At 46.4% G+C, this 25,699-nt stretch overlaps 1 protein-coding gene across 12 annotated transcripts in view; it reads left to right on the top strand.

Moving 5' to 3' along the window:
- Nucleotides 1–25,699, top strand: part of LOC140204835 (transcriptional enhancer factor TEF-1-like) — a 98,492-nt gene that overhangs the window by 28,191 nt on the left and 44,602 nt on the right. For 8 of the 12 annotated variants that reach the window (XM_072271680.1, XM_072271681.1, XM_072271682.1 and 5 more), the window contains exon 2: nt 3,277–3,526. In XM_072271680.1, the coding sequence (XP_072127781.1) occupies nt 3,277–3,526 (250 nt within the window). Of the gene's footprint in view, nt 1–3,273; nt 3,527–25,699 lie in introns of all 12 variants that reach the window. The other 4 variants (XM_072271686.1, XM_072271687.1, XM_072271684.1 and 1 more) reach the window with 1 other exon arrangement.

Below are 25,699 nucleotides of genomic sequence, written 5' to 3'. Positions count from 1 at the left end.
ACGAACAAGAATACTTAATTAAACAATATATTTGTAAGGTTACTCAAATATTATTGAAATATTAAGTACCTACACAACAACCAACACAGTCTAATGATGCACTGGGGGCAGGGGCAGCAAATGTCGACACAGATTCTGAAGCCAACATAGCAGAGCCACCATGTTCACAGAACAACACAAGCAACAACAGCACTGCAGACTCCTTACCTCCCCACGCACACACAGAGCCAGTCCTCCAGCCCTCTGCCTCCGGGTTACAGTGAACTCGCAGCCACGCCGATATCGGACTACAGATAGTGAATCTTCGAAGAAACACTATTGCACCATTTATTATTTATTGTTATAGTAACTTACAGTAATTTTTTAGCATAGTACACTGTACTGCCGTCACAACATGCTGCCAATCTGATTCTGGTCTGGCGTTGCCAGAGATTTCCGAAACTCTTACGCACCCAGAAACCAGAAGCAGCAGTTAGTGAAGCTAAACCCAGCGATGAAGAGATGTGAATTTTTAGACCTGATATTGCAGGATTGCTTCATCTGTACGATGGTTCAAGGACCTGAGATTGAAGTATTTAATAAGGGAGCTTACAGAACGATCACTGATTCAGGATTCAGGCTTGTTTAATGTCATTTTCAGCCACAAGTGTGAAGGAGAACGAAATAATTGTTACTCCAGACCCCATGCCACACAAATTAAACACAATAAGATAAAGAACGCAACAGTAATCATTAAAAAACAAACAATAAGTATAAAGCAAAACACAGACTATACTGGAGGAACTCAGAAATTCGGGCAGCATCGATGGAAATGAAGAAACAGTCGATGTTTTGGGCCGAGGCCTTCTTCAGGAAAGGAAGTTGGGGAGACGCCAGGATAAAAAAGTGTGGGGAGGGGAAGGAGGCGAGCTTGAAGGTGATGGGTGAAGCCGGGTGGGTGGGAAAGATAAAGGGCTGGAGAAGAAGGGGTTTGATAAGAGAGGAGAGTGGACCATAGGAGAAAGGGAAAGAGGAGGGGACTCAGGGGGGAGGTGATAGGCTGATGAGAAGAGGCTAGCGTGGGGAATAGAAGGTGGGAGGTAGGGAGGTTTTGTTTTACATAAATACACAAGATATCTTACATACATAGATTAAAGGGAGACCAGGTGCAACAGTGTTTGTACATAAGGTGACTGACAGGAAATGATAAAACTGTGGACATGGAGACAGTGTTTAAAAACATTTAAGTTATTTTGCTCTGGGCACAATCCCAACCTTGGTTTGTTGGGGTGGAGCTGTTCAGTGGTGGTGCCCACAGCTACAGACCAAGTGCTGGTGAATGAGAAAGGAAGTGTCACTGTACCTTTAAGAACCATGTATCACATGGTAAGATTTTGATATATTGTTGCAGCCCTTTAGTTGATAATTACTTAGTTCAATAAAAGATGTTCTATGATATTTCTGCATCCCTTTGTCAGCAAAACTGAAGAGTTTCACATACAACAAAGAGCACAAAATCATAAAGGTCCTATCTCATCTCCATACATCAGCTGGAGTGTTATATTCATTTCTGGTCACCGTACGGCTCGAGGGAGGTTGCGGGGGAGATTTTATGGAATGATTCTAGAGGTGAGGGATCAGTTCTGCGTAGACTGAGGGGGATAATATTAACCATGAATGGGGAGAGATCTGAGAGGTGATTTAACAGGAGAATTCAAAATGACCAAGGACGCTGAGAAAGTGAAGAAGGAGAAATGTTCCCACTGGCTGGGGGATGGAGGATTTGATCAGCTATAGTAACGGGAAGAGAAAAGACTTTCTCATAGTCAGGGTCAGAAGCAGATTAACTTATGGAGAGTGAGATAAACTGTGGGCTAGGACCTAGGGAGAGCGAATGGTTCAGTGACAGAATGGGCAGAATAGTCCTGCAGAGCTATGAGTGAGAATGAGAGTGAGAGAGAGAGAGAGGGGGAGAGAGAGAGAGAGAGAGAGAGAGAGAATCTATTTGTATGTACTTTTCTGAGTGTGCATGTATCTGTGTATGAGTGTGTGTGTGTGTGTGTGTCCATGCATGTCTCTGAGTGTGCATGTATCTCTGTGTGTATGCATGCATGTATCAGTGTGTGTGTGTGCTGTCAGGGAATATTCTAGAGTTAGGGTATATAACAAATACAAATTTCAACAGCAGCCTGTCTTCAGAACTGAACATGGATTGTAGATTGAATTTAAAATGCAGCTGTGAACAATGGTCTTCCTGGAGCTGCAAATTGGGTTGATTGCAAACAAAGAAACACTCCATTTGACAGCAGATGACTGCATTTGCATGAACGCAGCCCAGAATCGGTGGGAATTAACATCCATTTCGGGTGTCTGGAGTGTGGGTATGGAGATGGAAGTGTTTGAAAAGTTTATATGTAATTCAAAGGAAGCATTGTAGATACATTGTAAATAGAGATTGTCCTGTGGTTACCTTTGATCTTTAGCATATAAAAATGTCATGTGATATTGAGTCAGACTGGCCCCTTCTTCCAAGAGTGTCTCGAGTATGATGCCTGCTGCTCATTTTGCTGAATAAAGACTTTTCTATTCACTCGCTTCAGTGTCTCCCCATGTGTGTGCATATACCTGAGTGTGTATGTATCTGTGTGTGTCTGTGCCTGTGTATATATACACATGTATACCTGCATGCACATGTATCGATATATGGGTGTGTTTGTGTGTGTGTCTGTCTGTCTGTGCGTGTTCACATGGACCTGAGTGTGTGAGTATCTGTATGTGTACGTGTGTGTCCCACATTGTTGAATGGTACTGATTTTTTTCTCCCTGTTTCAGTCTGCACCATTGAAATTCTTTGTCAAAGTGTGAAATTCCAGTGGGTGAGCAGTCTACTGCACCAGAACAATATGACCAGCAAGAATGAAAAGCTTCAGTGTGCGATGGTGAAAATGAGAGAGCTAGAAACAGTGGTTAAAATCATAAAATTATTACATTGGCTGCTGGCTTCTCTTCTGATCATATTCACTTTTTCAACTGTCTTCAAGTCCTTCCCCATCGATGAGCATCTCTTCCCTTCTCCATTTCATTCCTCTCCCAGTGCTTTACCCTTTTGACAGTTAGTTGCAGAATTCGTAAGTGGGGAGGAAATAAGGAAGAGGGAAGTGGAAGAAATGCAAGCTATGTGCAAACAGAAACAGGGTGGAGATCTGAAATGAGTGCTCCATCCCCAGCCCGTCTGCATGATGCAGCTGTAATTCCTGGGCAAGTTCCTCCAATGCCTCCGCTGTTTTCTCTCAGCAGGTCGGTGCTGCCTCCAAGCTAAGGCTTGGACACCCACAAGGAGGCAAAATAGAGGCGAACGGCTGGGGCGAGGGCATGAGCCCTGACCGTGACTCGGAGGCAATGAGCAACTCGATTGACAAGAGCCTGGACAACGATGCGGAGGGAGTGTGGAGTGCCGATATCGAGCAGAGCTTCCAGGAGGCGCTGGCCATCTACCCGCCGTGCGGCAGGCGGAAGATTATCCTGTCGGACGAAGGGAAGATGTACGGTGAGTGACCGTGGTGGGGTGAGTGACCACTGAACAGAGATGGCAATATTTTGTTTCCCTCGAGCTGGAGGGAAGCACCATGAGGCCTGATAGCGGCAGGGACGCCGGTTCGATCCCGACCTCTGGCACTGACTGGGTGGAGTTTTCATGTTCTCCCTGTGATTTCCCTTGGTGTGCCAAGTGGTAAACAGCACCACAGGGGAGTTGTTGTGTACGTGTGAGGGAGAATGAGTAGCAGTGGCTCAGGGGAATAAGAAGAGGGGATTGATGGGGATTTCCTGCTGGGAGCTGGCAGGCACCTGATGGGCCAAATGGCCTCATTTTTTATTATAATAAGTCAGTAAATAAGAATGAGTCGGTCTGTTAGCTCACTGAATGTCCTCTGTTGGTATCTTGTCAAACATTGCTTGACACTCAGGGTGCCCTGAATTTAAGTGTCCATATTAGCCATTAAGTCATGAGGCAAGGAAACTGGCCTTTCAGCCCATTTAGGAATGCCTACTTACGGCCCGTAACGCTGCTGGAGTTTAGGGCAGCAGCAAAGGTCCTCCATCTCTGTCTGTCGTTGGCCATTCCCTCTATCGTGCCCCGGGTGTGGCTCGGGGTTCTCATTTGCACGCAGATTCTTCATTGCTGTTTCTGTAACAGTTTTGCTTGACCAGTCAGGGTTGTTACCCTGAGCCGAACCCCCGAACCTGGAGGACCGGTGGACCACTCTCAGTTGGGCCTCTACCCTTTGACCTGTTTGGCATGGGTGACCCTACCCAGAGCCAAAGCGCAAGGCCCTGACTCCAGCCAGCACAGCTCTCCAGGTCATTGAGGCACGCAAACCTCCAAACCCAACGACAAGGTTGTGGACTGCTTGGAGGAGTTAACAATATAACGTGGAAATCAGATCCAAAATTCCTTGAAAGAGATATCACGGGTCATAAAGAAACCTTTTGGAACATTAGCCTTCATAAATCAAAGTACTGAGTACAGGAGATAGGATGTTATTTGTACAAGACATTAGCAAGGCCTAATTTGGAGTACTGTGTGCAGTCCTGGTTATTGATACCTTCCTACAGGAAAGATATCAACAAGATTGAAACAATACAGGGAAAACTTACTAGGATGTTGCCAGGAGGTGAAGACCTGAGCTATAGGGAAAAGTTGAATAAATTAGGACTTCATTCCCCGGAGTGTAGGAGAATGAGGGGACGTTGGATAGAGGTACACAAAACTATGAGGGATCTAGATGGAGTAAATGCAAGCAGGCTTGTTCCACCGAGGCTAGTTGAGACTAGAATTAGAAGTCATGGGTTAAGGGTGAAAGGCGAAAAGTTTAAAGGGACTCTGAGGGGGAATTTTTTACTCAGAGGCTGGAGCAAGTGTGGAATGAGCAGCCAGTGGAAAGAGTGGATGTAGGTTTGATTTTTACATTTAAGTGGAGTTTGGATAGTACATGAATGGCAGGGGTATGCAGGGCTATGGTCCTGGTGCAGGTCGATGGGAGTAGGCAGATTGGCACAGACTAGATGGGCCAAAGGGCCTACTTTAGTGCTGTACTGGTCTATAACTCAATGAGTCTGTGCTGACCGTCAAGTACCATTTGCACTGTTCCCGTTCTCCCCCAGCGTTCCCAATTGCCTCCTTTCAGACTCTATCATGTACCTGAAAACTGGGGATAATTATCAGCAGCCAAAGGTCATCTTTAGGGAACAGAAGCACACAGGGAGAACCCGCACAATCATGCAAACTCCACACAAACGACCCCTGAGGTCAGGATTGAACCTCGAGGCAGAAGCCCTATCAGCTGTACCACCCTGCAGCATGATTCTCCCATCAAAACATTTTCCTTTCCTCTCCCGAAAGCACTGGCCTGTTCCAGGGTACAGGCCCGGCATTCCTTCCATCTTAAAACATGTCATAGAACATAGAACAGTACAGTACAGGACAGGCCATTCGGCTCACAATGTTGTGCCGAACCAGCTAAAAAGCAAATTTACAAAAATCCCCCAAAAAATCACTCTTACCTACACAATGTCCATATCCCTCCATCTTCCTCATATTCATGTGCCTATCTAAACGTCTCTTAGAAAATGCTAACTTATTTGTGTCTACCACCATACCAGGCAGCACATTCCAGGCATCCACTACTCTTTGAGTAAAAAACATCCCCTTTGAACCTACCCCTCAGATCTTCAATGCATGCCCTCTGGTATTAGACATCTCTACCCTGGGAAACAGAGACTCCCTGTCTACTCTGTCGATGCCTCTCATAATCTTATAAACCTCTATTAGATCTCCCCGCTGCCTCCTCTGCTCCAGAGAAAACAACTCAATTTTGTCCAGCCTCTAATTAAGACAGCATCCTGGTAAACCTCTTCTGCACCCTCTCCAAAACCTTGACATCCTTCCTATAGTGTCAATCCCTATCTTTTCCAAACTCTAGCTTAAGTTCAGAGATGAAACGGGTCTTAAAGTACAGGGAATTTGGAGAGAAGGAAACCCGGAATCTTTGCTAAGGTGTGAGGTATGGCGAGGATGGTGGGAGTCCTTGAAGATAGATTCTGCTCTCTTCTGGCAGTGCTCCTTGTAGTTGTACTCAGTGGTGAGGAGAGGGTTTTGTCTGTAATGGACTGGGCTGTATACTTATACTTTATACTTTATTGTCGCCAAACAATTGATACCAGAACGTACAATCATCACGGCGATATTTGATTCTGCGCTTCCCGCTCCCTGGATTACAAATCGATAGTAAATATTAAAAATTTAAATTATAAATCATAAGTAGAAAATAGAAAAATGGAAAGTAAGGTAGTGCAAAAAAAACTGAGAGGCAGGTCCAGATATTTGGAGGGTACGGCCCAGGATCCGTTCAGCAGTCTTATCACAGTTGGAAAGAAGCTGTTCCCAAAGCTGGCCGTACGAGTCTTCAAGCTCCTGAGCCTTCTCCCGGCGGGAAGAGGGATGAAAAGTGTGTTGGCTGGGTGGGTTGTGTCCTTGATTATCCTGGCAGCACTGCTCTGACAGCGTGCGGTGTAAAGTGAGTCCACGGACAGAAGATTGGTTTGTGTGATGTGCTGCGCCGTGTTCACGATCTTCTGCAGCTTCTTCCGGTCTTGGACAGGACAACTTCCATACCAGGTTGTGATGCACCCTAGAAGAATGCTTTCTACAGTACATCTATAAAAATTAGTGAGGGTTTTAGGGGACAGGCCAAATTTCTTTAGTTTTCTCAGGAAGTAAAGGCGCTGGTGGGCCTTCTTGGCAGTGGACTCTGCTTGGTCGGACCAAGTCAGGTCATTTGTGATATTGACCCCGAGGAACTTGAAGCTTTTGACCTTTTCCACTTGCACACCACCAATGTAAGTTGGGTCGTGCAGTCCGCTACTCCTTCTGAAGTCAACAACCAATTCCTTCGTCTTGCTGTATCCGTATCCACCACTTTCTGTATGATTTTCCATTCCTGAGCACCGATTCGTGATGAAACCAGTCAGGATACTCTCCACTGTGCATCTGTAGAAGGTTGTGGTAGGAACCCTGGTGACCCGCTGAGGATTTTCGAGTGTTATTTCCGATATTTTTGTGTAGGTCGTCGTTTGCTTTGGTGGCTCCATTTGTACGTTTAGTCTCACCCAGGATGGAATGGGGAAACCATTCTGAAATGGGGCCATCAATGGAGAAATAGAATTCAGGAGTCTCCAGCTGCCAGGCCTTGGTCTTCCAAATACTGGGCACCTGATCTCAGTCCGACGCAGTAGATGGTCTGGCACTTGGAACCTCACTGGGGCCGGCATCAAGGCTCCAGGGATGAGGCATGGAGAGAAGTGTTGGGCTTTGTTAGATTTCTAGACTAAGTATAAATCTAAATCTGAGGGACGCAGGACTGTTAGTATAAAGTAGGCTCGGTGCTGGTGTATATAGGTCTATCAATATATACGGTACCTCTAGGCACATATCTGTCACCATGTACCACCTTGTTTCAGTACAAGGTCTGTAACTGTGTACAACAGTGGTACAAAGTTCAAATTTCAAAGTAAATTTATTATCTAAGTGCATATATGTCACCATAGACTACCCTGGAATGTACTTTCTTGAAGGCATTTACAGAAAAAAAATGGCAGAAATGATGAAAAACTAGACATAAAGAGACAAAGACAGATTTCTGTAGAAGTGTGTTTTAGGTGACATAGCAAATCTGAAACTCGCAATGAAATACAGCCACTATCTTGCCTTCTTTATAGCTGCATTGATATATTGGCACCAGGTTACGTCCTCAGAGATATTGATGGCCAGGAACTTGAAGCTGCTCACTCTCTCCACTGCTGACCCCTCTATGAGGATTGGTCTGTGTTGCCTCCTCTTAACCCTTTCTGAAGTCCACAATCATTTCTTTGGTCTCACTGACGTTGAGTGCCAGGCTGTTGCTGCATCACCACTCATCACACTGGGGACAGATCTCCCAGTGCATCAGATATAAAGACAACAGTAAGTTTTGTTGGCATAGCCAGAACTGAACAAAAGTTTCTTTTTTTGTAAATTTAAGAAATAGATGTTACTTCATGATAGAAAAAGATATACAACTAGAGAGCAGGCTATTCTAGACTGGGTATTGGGCAATGAGGAAGGGTTAATTAGCAATCTTGTCGTGAGAGGCCCCTTGGGTAAGAGTGACCATAATATGGTGGAATTCTTTATTAAGATGGAGAGTGACATAATTAATTCAGAAACAAAGGTTCTGAACTTAAAGAAGGGTAACTTTGAAGGTATGAGACGTGAATTAGCTAAGATAGACTGGCAAATGACACTTAAAGGATTGACGGTGGATATGCAATGGCAAGCATTTAAAGATCGCATGGATGAACTACAACAATTGTTCATCCCAGTTTGGCAAAAGGATAAATCAAGGAAGGTAGTGCACCCGTGGCTGACAAGGGAAATTAGGGATAGTATCAATTCCAAAGAAGAAGCATACAAATTAGCCAGAAAAAATGGCTCACCTGAGGACTGGGAGAAATTCAGAGTTCAGCAGAGGAGGACAAAGGGCTTAATTAGGAAGGGGAAAAAAGATTATGAGAGAAAACTGGCAGGGAACATAAAAACTGACTGTAAAAGCTTTTATAGATATGTGAAAAGAAAAAGATAGGTTAAGACAAATGTAGGTCCCCTACAGACAGAAACATGTGAATTGATTATGGGAAGCAAGGACATGGCAGACCAATTGAATAATTACTTTGGTTCTGTCTTCACTAAGGGGGACGTAAATAATCTTCCGGAAATAGTAGGGGACAGAGGGTCCAGTGAGATGGAGGAACTGAGGGAAATACATGTTAGTAGGGAAGTGGTGTTAGGTAAATTGAAGGGATTAAAGGCAGATAAATCCCCAGGGCCAGATGGTCTGCATCCCAGAGTGCCTAAGGAAGTAGCCTAAGAAATAGTGGATGCATTAGTGATAATTTTTCAAAACTCTTTAGATTCTGGACTAGTTCTTGAGGATTGGAGGGTGGCTAATGTAACCCCACTTTTTAAAAAAGGAGGGAGAGAGAAACCAGGGAATTATAGACCGGTTAGTCTAACATCGGTGGTGGGGAAACTGCTAGAGTCAGTTATCAAAGATGTGATAACAGCACATTTGGAAAGCGGTGAAATCATCGGACAAAGTCAGCATGGATTTGTGAAAGGAAAATCATGTCTGATGAATCTCATAGAATATTTTGAGGATGTAACTAGTAGAGTGGATAGGGAAGAACCAGTTGATGTGGTATATTTGGATTTTCAAAAGGCATTTGACAAGGTCCCACACAGGAGATTAGTGTGCAAACTTAAAGCACATGGTATTGGGGGTAAGGTATTGATGTGGATAGAGAGTTGGTTGGCAGACAGGAAGCAAAGAATGGGAATAAACGGGACCTTTTCAGAATGGCAGGCGGTGACTAGTGGGGTACCGCAAGGCTCAGTGCTGGGACCCCAGTTGTTTAAAATATATATTAATGACTTGGATGAGGGAATTAAAAGCAGCATCTCCAAGTTTGCGGATGACACGAAGCTGGGCGGCAGTGTTAGCTGTGAGGAGGATACTAAGAGGATGCAGGGTGACTTGGATAGGTTAGGTGAGTGGGCAAATTCATGGCAGATGCAATTTAATGTGGATAAATGTGAAGTTATCCACTTTGGTGGCAAAAACAGGAAAACAGATTATTATCTGAATGGTGGCCGATTAGGAAAAGGGGAGGTGCAACGAGACCTGAGTGTCATTATACACCAGTCATTGAAAGTGGGCATGCAGGTACAGCAGGCGGTGAAAAAGGCGAATGGTATGCTGGCATTTATAGCAAGAGGATTCGAGTACAGGAGCAGGGAGGTACTACTGCAGTTGTACAAGGCCTTGGTGAGACCACACCTGGAGTATTGTGTGCAGTTTTGGTCCCCTAATCTGAGGAAAGACATCCTTGCCATAGAGGGAGTACAAAGAAGGTTCACCAGATTGATTCCTGGGATGGCAGGACTTTCATATGATGAAAGACTGGATGAACTAGGCTTATACTTGTTGGAATTTAGAAGATTGAGGGGGGATCTGATTGAAACGTATAAAATCCTAAAGGGATTGGACAGGCTAGATGCAGGAAGATTGTTCCGGATGTTGGGGAAGTCCAGAACGAGGGGTCACAGTTTGAGGATAAAGGGGAAACCTTTTAGGACCGAGATGAGGAAAAACTTCTTCACACAGAGAGTGGTGAATCTGTGGAATTCTCTGCCACAGGAAACAGTTGAGGCCAGTTCATTGGCTATATTTAAGAGGGAGTTAGATATGGCTCTTGTGACTAAAGGAATCAGGGGGTATGGAGGGAAGGCTGGTACAGGGTTCTGAGTTGGATGATCAGCCATGATCATACTGAATGCCGGTGCAGGCTCGAAGGGCCGAATGGCCTACTCCTGCACCTATTTTCTATGTTTCTATGTTAACAGAAAGAAATAGTGCAAAAAAAAAACCTTTACATTCATGGACACCACAATATGTAGCGTAAGCTTTAGAGCAGAGGTTCCCAACCTTTTATATCCCATGGACCCATACCGTTAACCGAGGGGTCCGTGGACCACAGGTTGGGAAGCCCTGCTTTAGACTTTTAGATTTAAAGAGAAACAAAACATAAAGGAACATAATATAGACACTAGAAAATCTGCAGATGCTGGAAATCCAAAGCAAGACACACAAGATGCTGGAGGGGCTCAGCAGGTCAGTCAGCGTCTATGTAGGGGAACAGATTGGGCCAACACCCTTCTTCAGGACTCTGAAGATGGCGTCCTGCCAAGACGTGGCCCCTGAGATGATACCCCTTTCATTGATCGAAAGGCTTCCCCACCCAACTTTGCCCCGCCGTGTGTGCCGGTGGAAGGAGCCGAGAGGAACCTATGGCGCACGTGATCAAATCGAGATGGCGTATGCAAATAGTTTTGTAGGCTTGTGGCGCATATGCTTCCCCTCGATCCTTTAAACCCCATCCATAGTAAAAAGGTGCAAAATGGTCATTATCATTACTGCCAAATGAAGCAGCGAGTGATTTTTTTACAAACCCTTACGCCATCTAGCAAGACAGTTGCATAATATGTTTAGGAATCCTTGAAGATTTGATGTTTGCATCAATATTGTACACATCAATATTTTAACTGTTTACTAGTTGGAAATGATGTTATTTTTCAATTGTATTTTTAAAAGATTAATATTGATATTTGTTGTACAGGTTTTCTAAAACGCTTCTCTGATTTCAATCCGACTTTGTTACATTTCAATTAATGTTAAGGCATCCGTTAGTCTTGCGAGACCATGGATCTGCGCCTGGAAAGTCTTCACTCTCCAGGGCGCAGGCCTGGGAAAGGTTGTATGGAAGACCGGCAGTTGCCCATGCTGCAAGTCTCCCCTCTCCACACCACCGATGTTGTCCGAGGGAAGGGCATTAGGACCTATACAGCTTGGCAACGGTATCGTCGCAAAGCAATGTGTGGTTAAGTGCCTTGCTCAAGGACACAACACGTTGCCCTGGCTGGGGCTCAAACTCACAACCTTCAGGTCGCTAGTCGAATGCCTTAACCTCTTGGCCACATGTCTACACTATTAATTTCAATTAATAGTTAAACAATAAATACACATAACTAAGCAACAGGAGTTGTCCTTTTACCCTTAAAAAGTCCATAATCAAACAATGATCATCTTCGCTCAAAACTACCATGGCACTCAAGACAATCTTTTACAAGGCTATCGCCCATCTGGGCACACGCTCTCAAAGGGGTTAGCCACCCCTGGCCTAGACTGTGATCCTTCCCACAGAGCCTTAGCACCAGGTCTCAATGGGTCCCTCAGCATGTTCTCCCCCAGTTGGGACTCTGAGAGGTGGAAGCATCTCGCTGTGCTGGAAGACCAACGGGCTTCGGGCAGACCACAGATCACCGAGGTGACCCTCCAGCTGCGCGCCATGGCTGTCTTGCCACAACCCCAGGAACAGCCCATGGACCAGAGACTCCTCTGATACATAGCTGCTCAGGGTAAGCCGAGCACGGGCACCCTTGCATCTGTCTTAGCAGACAAGGCCCAACATTACTGCAATCTCTTTCCAAAACAACAGGCCCACTCAGGGAGCTAAAACACATCATGTGTCAGCTTCCTGTAAGTGTAACCTCCCGCTGTGGCCTCCCGCACATCGGTGAGACCTGACGTAGGATGGGAGACCGCTTCGCCAAGCACCTACGCTCCAACTGCCAGAAAAAGCGAGATTTCTCAGTGGCTTCCCATTTCGATCCAACTCCCCATTCCCATTCCAACATGTCAATGGCCTCATCTACTGCTACAAAGAAGCCACTCTCTGGTTGGAGGAGTAACACCTCATATTCCATCTGGATAGCCTCCAAACTGATGGCACTCACACTAATTTCTCAAACTTTCAGTAATTGCCCCTCTCCCATTCACCATTCCACATTCCCATTTTCCTTCTCTCACTTTATCTCCTTACCTGACCATCACCTCCCTTTGGTACTCCTCCCCTTTCCCTTTCTTCCACTGTCTTTCATCCTCTCCTACCAGATTCCCCCTTCTCCAGTCCTTTATCTCTTTTTCCAATCACCCTTCCCCCTCTCCCGGTTTCACCTAACACCTACCACCTTGTACATCTTCCTCTCTTCCCCCCACCTTCTTACTCTGAATTCTCATCTTTTTTTTTCCAGTCCTGATAAGGGGACTCAGCCCGAAACATCAGTTAACTCATCTCCACAGATGCTGCCTGACCTGCTGAGCTCCTCCAGCATTTTGTGTGTGTTGCTCCGGTCTTCCAGCACCTACAGATTTCCTCTTGTGTGTTTCAGCTTCAGTGCGGGTGTGAGAAGGTCAGATAGCAAGCGTTCAGATGAAAAGAGGAAGGGATTTGAAATAAGAAGCAGGATCAGGGTAGCAGCAAGGACAGGAAGAGGAGATTTAATCTCTGACTGGGGTAAGAGATGAGCAAGTGCTTCCTTGTAGACAAGTCATCTGAGGCTCCTTTTCCAATGATAGCCAAGATCATCATCATCATCAGGTGCCATGCCCAGTTTGAGCTTTGACTGCCATGGCCCACACACTGCTGTTTCGGGTCAAGTGGATCAATTCATTGGTATTCATTTCCAGTTCTCTGGCTGCTGTCTCCATCATCATTTGTCTTTGTCTTCCTCTTGCTTTCTTCCCTTCAATCTTTCCCATAATTACCGTGCATTCTAACTCCTCTTTCCTAATCACATGTCCAATGATAGCCAGGATAGGTTACTTATAATCTGGGTGATGCATGTGGTGACCTGCTTACCTGCCTGTGAATCCAACTCTGTTCCACACTGAGCTGTAACATGAGAGTATCAGGCTCTCGTGTTGTTGGAGTTTGATCCCAGCAGTCTGGTGGTTAAGGGAATCACTCACCTGTAGTTCCATTTGGTGTGAGTTGGAGACACGGGGACTGCAGATGCCGTAATCGGGAGTGAAAAAACAAAGCAAGCTGCTGGAGGAGCTCAGCATTTCAGGCTGCATCTCTGAGGGGAAATGGACACATGTTTTGGGTCGAGAATATTCACAATGACCGCATCCATAAGACATGGGAGCATAATTAGGCCACTCAGCCCATCGAGTCTGCTCCACCATTCCATCATGGCTGATCCCAGATCCCACTCAACCCCATACACCTGCCTTCTCACCATATCTTCATCTACTCTCCTTTAACCTATCTATATCCCCCTGTAACCTCCTTATGTCCTCCTCAGAACTTACTTCTTTCCTCTCCTATACTCTCTCCCCGTCCGTTATCCACAAATTCCTCTCACGGGCATGCTGCCTTCACGAACTCTGTCCTCACTTTGAGAGAGCTATATCCTGTAAACCCTAGTGCAGGTTTAATGTAGGGTCTTCAGCATCCTGCAATGACCCGTCGTAAATTGGGGGTCTGCTTCATCGAGCACCTCTGCACCATCCGCCACAAGCGGGACTTCCCGGTGGCCAAGCATTTTAATTCCCATTCCCATTCCCGTTCTGACGTGTTGATTCATGGTCTCCTCTTGTGCCAAAATGAGGCCACCCTCGGTGGAGAGGCAACACCTTATATCCTGTCTGGGTACCCTCCAACCTGACTTTCTTCTTCTGGTAAACAAAATTCCCTCCCCCATCCTCTATTCCCCAATCTTACTTCTTCTCACCTGCCTATAAATTACCCTTGGATCTCCTCCTCCTTCCCTTTCTCCTATGGTCCACTCTCCTCTCCTATCAGATTCCTTCTTCTCCAGCCCTTGACCTTTCTCACCCACCTGGCTTCACCAATCACCTTCCAGCTAGCCTCCTTGCCCTCCACCTACCTTTTAATTCAAGCATCTCCACCCCCACCCCCTTCCTGCTCAGTCCTGATGAAGATTCTTGGTCCAAAACGTTGACTGTTTACTCTTTTCCATAGATGCTGCCTGACCTGTTGAGATCCCCCAGCATTTTGTGTGTGTCACCTGTTATGTCCTGCCCTGGTTTAACTTCCTAAAATGTTTCACTTTGCACTTGTCTGAGTTAAATCCCATCTGCCAATTGTTTGCCACTCTCCCAGGCGATCGCGATCCTGCTGAAACCTTCACTCGCCACCACACCGTCTATTTTGATGTCATGTGTAATCTTGGTAATTGTGCCACAAATATTCTCACCCAAATCATCAATATACACTCAGTGGTCACTTTATTAGGTACAGCTGTACACGGGCTCAATAATGCAGATACCTAATCAGTCATGGTGTTGGTGCGTGGCCAAGTGGTTAAGGCGTTCATCTAGTGATCTGAAGGTCTCTATGAGGCAGCGTGTTGTGTCCTTGAGCAAGGTACTTAACCACACATTGACTCCGGTGCCAAGCTGTATGGGTCCTAATGCCCTTCCCTTGGACAACATCGGTAGCGTGGTGAGGGGAGATTTGCAGCATGGGCAACTGCCAGTCTTCCATACAACCTTGCCCAGGCCTGCGCCCTGGAAACCTTCCAAGGCGCCAATCCATGGTCTCACGAGACTAACGGATGCCTATATAATCAATCATGTGGCAGCAACTCACTGCATAAAAGCATGCAGACATGGTCAAGAGGTTCAGTTGTTGTTCAGACCAAACATCAGAATGGGGGAGAAAATGCAATTTAACTGACTTTGACCATAGAATGATCATTGATGCCAGACAGGGTGGTTTGAGTATCTCAGAAACTGTTGATCTCCTGAGGAAACGCACACAAAATGCCAGAGGAACTCAGCAGGTCAGGCGGCATCTATGGAAATGAATGAACAGTGGGCGTTTTGTGCTGAGGCCTTTCTTCACGACTGGAAAGGAAGGGGAAAGGTGCCAGAATAAAAAGGTGGGGGGGTCGGGAGGGGGACCAGCTAGAAGGTGACGTGAATCTAGGTGGATGGGAAAAGTAGGAGGAGGAGGAATTTGATTGGAGAGGAGAGTGGACCATGGGAGATGGAGCAGCTCAGGGAGGTGATAGGCAGGGGAGGAGAAGAGGTAAGAGACCAGAGAGGGGAATAGAAGAAGAGAGGAGGGTGAAGGGAAAGAGTTACCAGGAGGAGAAATCTTTGTTGATGTCATCAGGTTGGAGGCTACCCAGATGGAATGTGAGGTGTTGGTCCCTGAGAGTGGCCTCATTGAGGCAGAAGAGGAGGCCACGGGCTGATGGGAATGGGAATAGGAATTAAAACGGTTGGCCTCCGGGAAATTCTGCTTTTGGCGGATGGAGCGGAGGTGCTTGACAAAGCAGTCCCCCAATTTACGTTGGGTCTGACCAATATAGATGAAGCTACATCAGGAGCTTCGGACACAATAGATTTGCAGGTGAAGTGTTGCCTCACCTGGAAGGACTTTTAGGCCATGAATGGAGGTGAGGAAGGAGGTAAACGGGCAAGAGTAGCACATCTGTCACTTGTAGGGTTAAGTGCCAGGAAGGAGATTAGTTGGGAGAGGTGAATGGTCAAGGAAATCACAGAATCATGGAGGCAGTAGTCCCTGTGGAAAGTGGGCAGTGAGGGGGGAGGGGGAGGTAGAGGTGTGGTTCTTGGCGGAGGTTGCGGACAATGATGTGTTAGATGTGGAGGCTCATTGGGTAGTAGGTGAGGACAAGAGGAACTCTATCCCTGTTAATTCGGCAGGCAGATAGGGTGAGCGCAGATATCCAGGAAATGGAAGAGGTGCGGGTGAGGGCAGCGTGAATAACGGAGGAAGGAAAACCCCATTTTTTGAAGGAGGACATCTCTGACGTCCTGGGAAGGAAAACCTCATCCTGGGAACAGATACGATGGAGGTGAAGGAACTGAGAAAAGGGAATAGCTTCTTTACAGGAGACAGGCTGGGAAGAGCTGTAGTCAAGACAACTGTGGAAATCAGCAGGTTTATAAAAGATGTTAGTTGACAGTTTGTCTCCAGAGATGGAGACAGAGCGATCGAGAAAGGGGAGGGAGGTGTCACAGAAATGGACCAATTGAATTTAAGAGTAGGGCGGAAGCTGGAAGCAAAGTTGATTAAGTTGACGGGCCCATTTTGGGTGCATTAAACAGCACCAATGTAGTCGTTAATGTAGTGCAGGAAGAGTTGGAGGGCATTACCAGTAAAGACTTGGAACATGGATTGTTCTACGTAGCCAACAAAAAGGCAGGCATACCTGGGGCCCATGGTTACACCTTCATCTGGAGAAAGTGGGAGGGGCTGAAGGAGAAATTGTTGAGTGTGAGGGTGAAATTGTTGATCTCCTGTGGTTTTCACACTCAACAGTCTCTAGAGTTTACAGAGAATGGTGCGAAAAACAAAAGAAGCACCCAGCGAGTAGCAGTTCTGTGGGCAAAAATGCCTTGTTAATGGGAGAGGTCAGAGAAGAATGGCCGGACTGGTTCAAACTGACAGGAAGGTGACAGGAAGTCAAATAACCACGCGTTACAACAGTGGTGTGCAGAAGAGCATCTCTGAATGCTCAATGTGTCGAAAGTTGAAGTAGATGGGCTACAGCAGCAGAAGACCATGAACATACATTCAGTGGCAACTTTATTAGATACCTATTAAAGTGGCCACTGAGTTTTTGTGACAAGCAAGAGAGGATCTGGGACTGATATCTTCAACACACCACTGGTCTCAACCACTCCACTACCACACTCTGGCCTCTACCTAGACAACTTCGTATCTAATTAGCCAGCTCACTTGGATCTCATGTGATCTAACCTTCTGAACCAGCCCACTATCTGGGCTGCGGGGATTCGGTGGGAGATAGTTGTACGGTTTCACAGTTCATTTTCTAGATACACAATAGGTCTTTTGTTAGAATGGGATCCTTTCTAAGCCAATTCACTCCTTTTCTGGGGAATGGGCTTCTTTCTGGGTCTGATGCCTTGCTAGACCATAAGACTGTAAGACACAGGAGCAAAATCGGGCATCTGGCCCATTGAGTCTGCTCTGCCATTCCATCATGGCTGATTTATTTTCCCTCTCAACCGCATTCTCCTGCCTTCTCCCCATAATTTGACATCCTTATAATCAAGAACCTATCAACTTCCGCTTTATATATACCCAATGATGCAACCTCCACGGCCGTCTGTGGCAATGAATTCCAGAGATTCACCACCCTCTGGATGAAGCCTCTCTCTGTTACATAGGATCTTCACCCTCTTGCTGTGACGCTGTGTTCCAAGACACTGGAATTAATAAACATACCAGACTGAGTAATCAGACCACACAGGAGAAAACCAAATAATATCTTGCACTGGGATTTCTGAGAGTAAATGTGCTTTGGATAATGTTGGCAGATTCCTATCTGACCTCAAGAGGATGTCGAAGAATTAATGTCAACTCTCAACGGGAAATTAGACATTTCTTCAGGTTTTCCCAGATGGGGTTTGATTCCAGAGTTGATGTAATAGTCTGCAGAGTGGACAGTTTAAAAGTCTGACATGGCTGAACTGCATGGTGTAAAATGGTGGAGGCTGTAAATGCTCCTTGCATGACTCCTCAAGGCAGAGGGGGAGGAGGGCATCTGGAATCTGAGACATTGGGAAGGAGCTCCGTCTAGAGACGGAGACAGAGACAGTGAACAGGAGCCCCATCTGGAGACGAAGACAGTGGACAGGAGACCTGTCTGGAGATGGAGATCGTGGTCAGGACCCTGTCTGTAGACAGGAGACCTGTCTGGAGACAAAGACAGTGGACAGGAGACCTGTCTGGAGACAAAGACAGTAGACAGGAGACCTGTCTGGAGATGGAGACAGTAGACAGGAGACCTGTCTGGAGACAAAGACAGTGGACAGGAGACCTGTCTGGAGACAAAGACAGTGGACAGGAGACCTGTCTGGATTCAAAGACAGTGGACAGGAGACCTGTCTGGAGACGGAGACAGTAGACAGTAGACCTGTCTGGAGACAGAGACAGTAGACAGGGGACCTATCTGGAGACAAAGTCAGTGGACAGGAGACGTGTCTGGAGACGGAGACAGTAGACAGAAGACCCGTCTGGAGACAGAGACAGTAGACAGGGGACCTGTCTGGAGACGAAGACAGTGGACAGGAGACCTGTCTGGAGACGGAGACAGTAGACAGGAGACCTGTCTGGAGACAAAGACAGTAGACAGGAGACCTGTCTGGAGACGAAGGCAGTGGAGAAGAGCTCCATATGGAGATGGAGATGGTGGACAGGAGCCCCGTCTTGAGACTGAGACAGTGAACAGGATTCCTGTCTGTAGATGGAGACTGTGGTCAGGAGACCCATCTGGAGATGGAGTCTGTGGACAGAATCCCCTGCTGGAGACTAAGACGGTAGATAGGAGCTCCATCTGGAGATGGAGATGGTGGTCTGAACCCTGTCTGGAGACCAAGATGGTAGACAGGAGCTCTGTCTGGAGATGGAGATGGTGGACAGGAGCCCTGTCATGAGACAGAGACAGTGGACAGGAGCTTCATCTGGAGATGGAGAGGGTGGACAGGAAACATGTCTGGAGACCAAGACAGTGGACAGGCACTCCCTCTGGAAATGGAGATGGTGATCAGGACCCTGTCTGCAGACCAAGATGGTGGACAGGTGCTCTGCCTGGAGATGGGGATGGTGGACAGGACCATGCCTGGAGACAGAGACAGTGGACAGGCATTCTGTCTGGAGATGGAGATGATGATCAGGCAGGACCCTGTCTGCTAAACAGCAGCTATGCCTGGAGATGGAGACGGTCTGGACCAAAGATGATGAACAAGAGCTTCAGTATCTCCCAGACCTGCCTGAGCACAAGCTGGGATTCGTGATTCAGTGGCATTGTTCTCCTCGGATTCAGACTCAGATTTATTTTTCACATGTACATTGAAACGTACAGTGAAATATGGTCGTTTTGTAGTAAGACCATTAGCCACAGGAGCTGAATTAGGCCATTTGGCCGATCGAACCTGCTCCATCATTTCATCACAGCTGACCCAACTCCCTCTCGACCCCATCCTCCGCCTTCTCCCTGTAACCTTTCACTCCCTGACTAATCAAGAACATATCAACCTCCGCCTTAAATACACCCAATGACCTGGCCTCCACAGCCATCTGCGGCAGTGAATTCTGCTGATTCACCACCCTCTGGCTAAAGCAATTCCTCTTCATCTCTATTCTGAATGGTCATCCCTCTATTCTGAGGCTGTGTCCTCTAGTCACCAAAGGAAACAACCCCTCCACGTCCACTCGATCTAGGCCTTTCAACATTTGTCGGCACATCCTTGCTTAAACAAGGGGCCCAAAACTGCTCGCAATACTCCAAGTGAGGCCTCACTAGTGCCCCATAACACCTCAGCCAGCAACTAATGCAAATTAAGGGTGTGCTGGAGGCAGGATGCAAGTGTCTCCATGTGTTCTGGTGCAAACATAGCATGACCAGAGTGATCAGCAAAACAACAGCACCAATACAAGCCCCTGTCCTCCCTCCCATCCATCCACCCACTCACGCACACAGACAGTCCTCTCATGATTCATTTTCATGCAGGCATTTACCGGAAGACAGTGAAATACAATATATTAAAAAAGCTATACACAAACAAAGATGTATAAAGAACCAATGTGCAAAAGAAGACGAATTGTGGAAATTTAAAAAACGTAACTCTGAGAACGCGAGTCGTCAAGTCCTTGGAAGTGAGTCCGTGGATTGTAGAATCAGTTCAGAGCTGAGGGGAGTCAAGTTATCCCCTTTGTTCAGGGACCTGATGGTCAAAGAGTAATAACTGTTCCTGAACCTGGTGGTGTTCTTTATCTATCTTTCTATTTATTTGTTTGTTTATTTATTTATTGAGTTACAGCACGGAATAGGCCCTTCGAGCCGCGCTGCCCAGCAACCCCTGATTTAACCCTAGCCAAATCCCAGGACGATTTACAATGACCAATTAACCTCCCAACCGGTACGCCTTTGGACTGTGGGAGGAAACCGGAGCACCCGGGGGAAACCCACGCGGTCACGGGCAGAATGTACAGACTCCTTACAGGCAGTGGCCGGAATCGAACCTGGGTCACTGGTACCGTAGAGCGTTGTGCTACCGTGGCGTGGGACCTGAGGCTCCTGTACCACCTTCCAGAAGGCAGCAGCAAGAAGAGAGAATGGCCTGGAGGGTGGGGGGGTTGTTGATGGTGGGCGTTGCTTTCTTGTGGCAGCGCTGCGTGTAGACGGGCTCAGCGTTTACCTGTAACATCCCGAGGAGGCAGGTATATGACTCTCCCCCTTCCCCCCGTCTGTATGGATTCCTCTCCATCCTTTCACAATAGAAGAGCTGTGTGGTCATTTCCATCCTGCCTGTCGTGTCTGCTCTGTAAGAATTACGGTAGACGTTGATGAGAAGCAGCTGTAGCACTGGAGTGAAATTACCAGGAGAGTCTGAGTCAGTATCGCTCCGCCTGACTCACCCAGTGCTCTTATCGCTGACTGTAATCCTTTGAGACTCCAATGGGTGACTTCATGTCCGTTGTTATTGGCGAGGGGGCGTAAGGAAAAAAAATCTCATTACCTTCAAGGAATAAGTTAGGAAATTCTGGGAAAGAGCTTCAGTCTCTGTTGCCCCTTTCACTTGCAATTTTACTAAATGGTTACGTAACATAAGGAGCTGCAAATAATTATCTGGCCAATTACTGGAAGTATTTATTGTGTTTGTATCTTGCATCAAGTTAGAATGACCAGTCTAAATGCAAATATGATACATTCAGCATTGAGACACCACTATTGGTGTTGACTCCATCACATAAGTACCACTACAAAGAAAGCACAGCAACGCCTCGACTTTCTTAGAAGCTTGTGAAGATTTGGCAAGTTTATGAACTTTGACAAACTTCTATAGATGTGTGGTGGAGATATTACTGACTGGGTGCATCCCAGCCTGGTATGCCCTTGAACGGAAAATGCTACAAAAAGTAATGGAGACGGCCCAGTCCATCACAGGTGAAGCCCTCCCCACCATTGCGCACGTCTACAAGGAGCTCTGTTGCAGGAAAGCAGCATCCATCGTAAAGGATTCCCACCGTCCCGGCTGTGCTCACAGCTGCCATTGGGAAAGAGGTACAGGAGCCTCAAATCCCACACCACCAGGTTCAAAAAGAGTTATTACTTCTCAGCTATCAGGCTCCTGAACCAATGTGAATAACTTCACCCACTTCAACTCTGAACTGATTTCACAATCTATGGGATCACTTTCAAGGATCCTGCAACCCATGTTCTTAATATTTATCTATTTCTGCATGAATGTATGTATGTATCTATCTATTTGTCTATTTAGTTTTTGTTTCTTTTTGCACAAGTTGCACAGTAGTGGGCACGTGGCCAAGTGGTTAAGGCATTCGTCTAGTGATCTGAAGGTCACTAGTTCGAGCCTCAGCTGTGGCAGCGTGTTTGTGCCCTTGAGCAAGGCACTTAACCACACATTGCTCTAGTGTCTGTGCAAGGAGTGGCGCCCCACACAGACTTCCAATCTGCACCTTGTAAAACATGAAAATGCCTTATTTTCGACGCAGGCCTCTCATGGTCTGAGTCGACGTTCCCCCCTCCTCCCTGTTTATTTAGTTTTTGTTTCTTGTTGTATTCGCACAATTTGTTGGCTTGCGCACATTGGTTGGCTGTCTTTGTGTGCAGTTTTTCATTGATTCTATTGTGTGTCTTTGAATTTACTGTGAATGCCCACAAGAAAATGAATCTCAGGAAAGCAGCATCCACCATCCAGGCCATGCTCTCTTCTCACTGCATCTGTCAGGAAGGAGGTACCGAACCCTGCTATAGAAGCTATTACTCCCTCAAACATCAGGCCCCAATCACCACTACTCTGAACTCATTCTACGATGTACAGTCACTTTCAAAGACTCTTTACAAATAATGTTCTCAGTATTATTTTCTATTTGCAGAGTTTGTCTTCCTTTGCTTGTTTTTTTTTTGTAAAATCTATCATATTACAAAGGAGTCAGATGGAAGGAAAAAACCTCGGGAATGACTATGACCTCTGGTTATTCGCTCCATAGCCACTTTATTAGGTAGACTTGTACATCTCCTCTTTAATGCAAATATCTATCATTAGAGCACGCAGCAGCCACTCAATGCATAAAAGCACGCAGACACAGTCAAAAGGTTCAGTTGTTGTTCAGACCAAACATCAGAATGGGGAAGAAATGTGATCTAAGTGACTTTGACTGTGCTGGCGCCAGATGGGGTGGTTTGAGTATCTCAGAGATTGTCAGGAAATGTAGAGGGGCTTGACTCAAAAGCAGAGCAGCGGAGAAGATTCAGCGATGAACGGCAACTTTGACAGTAGACCACAAAATGATGAGCCGCAAGGGGCCATGAAACAAGAGAGAAGAGAAACTGAGCACAGCAGCAGGCAACGAGGTAAACTTTAGACAGGGAGAGCAAAGGCTAAGAGCGACTGGGTGGGGCTGGCTGGTTCGATGGGTGGACAAGAGCTGCGTTTAAACAGGCTGCCAGTGATGTGTTAGGAATGAGCGGCAGGTGACTGTTATTAGTTGGGTGGGGATGGGAGGCGCCCTGAATGTGCAGGACAGGCAGAAGCTGGTGATCTTCTGGGATTTTTACTCATAACAGTCTCTAGAGTTTACAGACAATAGTGTGGGAAAACAAAAAAAAAATGTCCAGTGAGTGGCAGTTCTGTGGGTGAAAACATCTTGGATTATGAGAACACTCAGTCCTCTTTTATTGTCATTTAGAAATGCATACATGCATTAAGAAATGATGCAACGTTTTGAAGGTTTTGTTAATGAGAGAGGTCAGGGGAGAATGGCCAGATTGGTTCAAGCTGATAGGAAGGTAAAAGTAACTCAAATAACCACACGTTACAACAGTGGTGTGCGGAAGAGTATCTCTGAACGCACAACTTGTTGAACCTTGAAGGGGACAGTCCAGAGCAGCAGAAGACCACGAGCATGTACACAGTGGCCACTTTACTATGTACACAAGGTACCTAATAAAGTGGCCACTGTGTATATTCTGCACCTCTGACATAAACCGAGAGTAACTGCATTTATTCCCTTTTAAGGTAAGACTGATCCAAGTTGCTGGTGTGTGAGGAACTGAGTGCATACTGTACAATGCCAATGAAACATTCTTATCTCTATAAAGCGCGTGCTGTTGACCAGTGACTCCAGTTACTTGCTGTGAGACAGCAACCAATGCGGACGAGCTTGGCTACAGAGAATATTACAAAGAGGAGGCAATATGATGGCAGGATTAGCTTAACATATTACATTGTAAATGCACGCTTGTTTTTATGTATTTTTGCACATTTTATTCCATATCCATACTTTAGCCTCTAACTTTAAATAGCCTCTGACAACCAAGTCCAGCTCCTGGCCTTCACGTGTGGCTTAGCTACTAAGCTTGGCAGAACCGTTTCCACTGACAGGAGAAGAGACAGAAGTGGGTTTCTGGCACCTTAAAACAAGTCGCTTTGGGCAGACGGGGCTCGTCAGCTACGGTTGGCAACTCACTTCGGAGGAGGAAAACTCTGATCTCAAACCTCTACTCCCTTGTGGCTATACCCACTCATAGTGAAGGCTTCAGGGGTAAACCCCAAGGGTAAGATCCGGAGCTGGGGTCCCTAAGGCAGTCCTACGTTGAGTTCAACGCTGACTGGCAACTCCTGCGTTGTTACTGGTGCCAAACTGTACCGGTCTCTGCCGTTCCTTTGGGTTCATCAGATGTGTGGAGAGGGGGAGCCTGCTACTTGGGCAACAGCTCACTCTCCATATCGTACTGCCCAGGCTTGTGAATCTAGACAGCTAGGACACAACATCCATGTTCGACGCTGACCGACAGAGGCCTAGATATTGTCGGGCATGAATACTGAAATAAAGGGATGACAATGAATATGTATTACTGAGAATATTGTGTACAGGACTGTGTCCACAGATGCTTAAAAGTTGCTGGTGAACGCAGCAGGCCAGGCAACATCTCTAGGAAGAGGTACGGTCAACGTTTCGGGCCAAGACCCTTCTTCAGGACTTCGTTAGTCCTGACAAAGGGTCTCGGCCCGAAACGTCGACTGTACCTCTTCCTAGAGATGCTGCCTGGCCTGCTGCGTTCACCAGCAACTTTTAGGTGTGTTGCCTGAAATTCCAGCATCTGCAGATTTCCTCTTGTCCACAGATGCTGCCTGGTCTGCTGCCTCCTCCAGCATTTTGCATGTGTTGCTCTGGATTTCCAGTATCTGCAGAATCCCTTGTGTTCATGATTAACCTTATCCATCAATGTCCCCTGTTGAGAAAGATCACTGGATGGTGATAACCACCAGAGACTAAAGCTCTTCAAGACCGAGTGAGGGGAGGGCCTCTTGGTGGGCTGCTTGGTAGGGTACAGGAGAGGGACGAACGTCTGGATGAGTGTGGAGAATATCTTAGATCAGTATGGATATTGGTGGCAATGGGAAAGAAAACCTTCCAAACAGCAACGACTTGGTAAAACAAACAACAGGTAAAATAATTTTTAAAAACTATAAACCATTAATTATAAACTTCTGGTTTGAAGTGTTACAGTTTTGAACTTTACTTGTGTGTGGGATTTAAAAAAAAATCTTCACAGCAAAGAAGCATTGGACCATACGAGAAGCTAAACACAGACGCACAACCATGTGGCACCTTTGTAATAATAACCTGTCTGAGTGGCTGCATGCACAAATAGCGAGGGCACAGAAGGAGAATCCAGAGTCAGTTAGCCTTGTTTCTTAGAGCACTGTTTAAAAGCGTCTTTACTCTAGTTCAGCTGATCCATTAGAGGCCCTTTGTGAAGTACAAGGGGGCCTGTATAAATGTTGCTCGGAGCTGAAAGAGACAAGAGGGGAGCGACAGCCAGCAGCTGCTTGCCAGAGCAAGAGGTCTTGCGGGCTGCCAGTGCGATGAAAAGCTCTGCACCTGCTGGTCCCTAAGGGAACCGCAGCACAATTCCCGGCAGCAAGCTGCAGACTCACATTCAGAAGCAAATTGCAGGAACCCTGAAGAATGGAGCAAAGAAAAACAGGCCAAAGGCTGACATGGTTGCCTAGCAACGGAAAAAGACAAGTTTGGATCTTGGCAGGGGGCACATTAATACTGCTTCACGATCATTTAAAATGTATAATAAAAGCTGAATGCAATTAACTTAAAACCCCATAATTTTATTTTATGTGTTTGTGTACAGATCCAATAAACCTTTAACTTTAGG

The sequence above is a fragment of the Mobula birostris genome, chromosome 11, assembly GCF_030028105.1.
Source record: "Mobula birostris isolate sMobBir1 chromosome 11, sMobBir1.hap1, whole genome shotgun sequence".
Classification (NCBI taxonomy): domain Eukaryota; kingdom Metazoa; phylum Chordata; class Chondrichthyes; order Myliobatiformes; family Myliobatidae; genus Mobula; species Mobula birostris.
The sequence above is the reverse complement of the archived record's forward strand: the minus strand, read 5'-3'. Positions and strand labels throughout refer to the sequence as shown.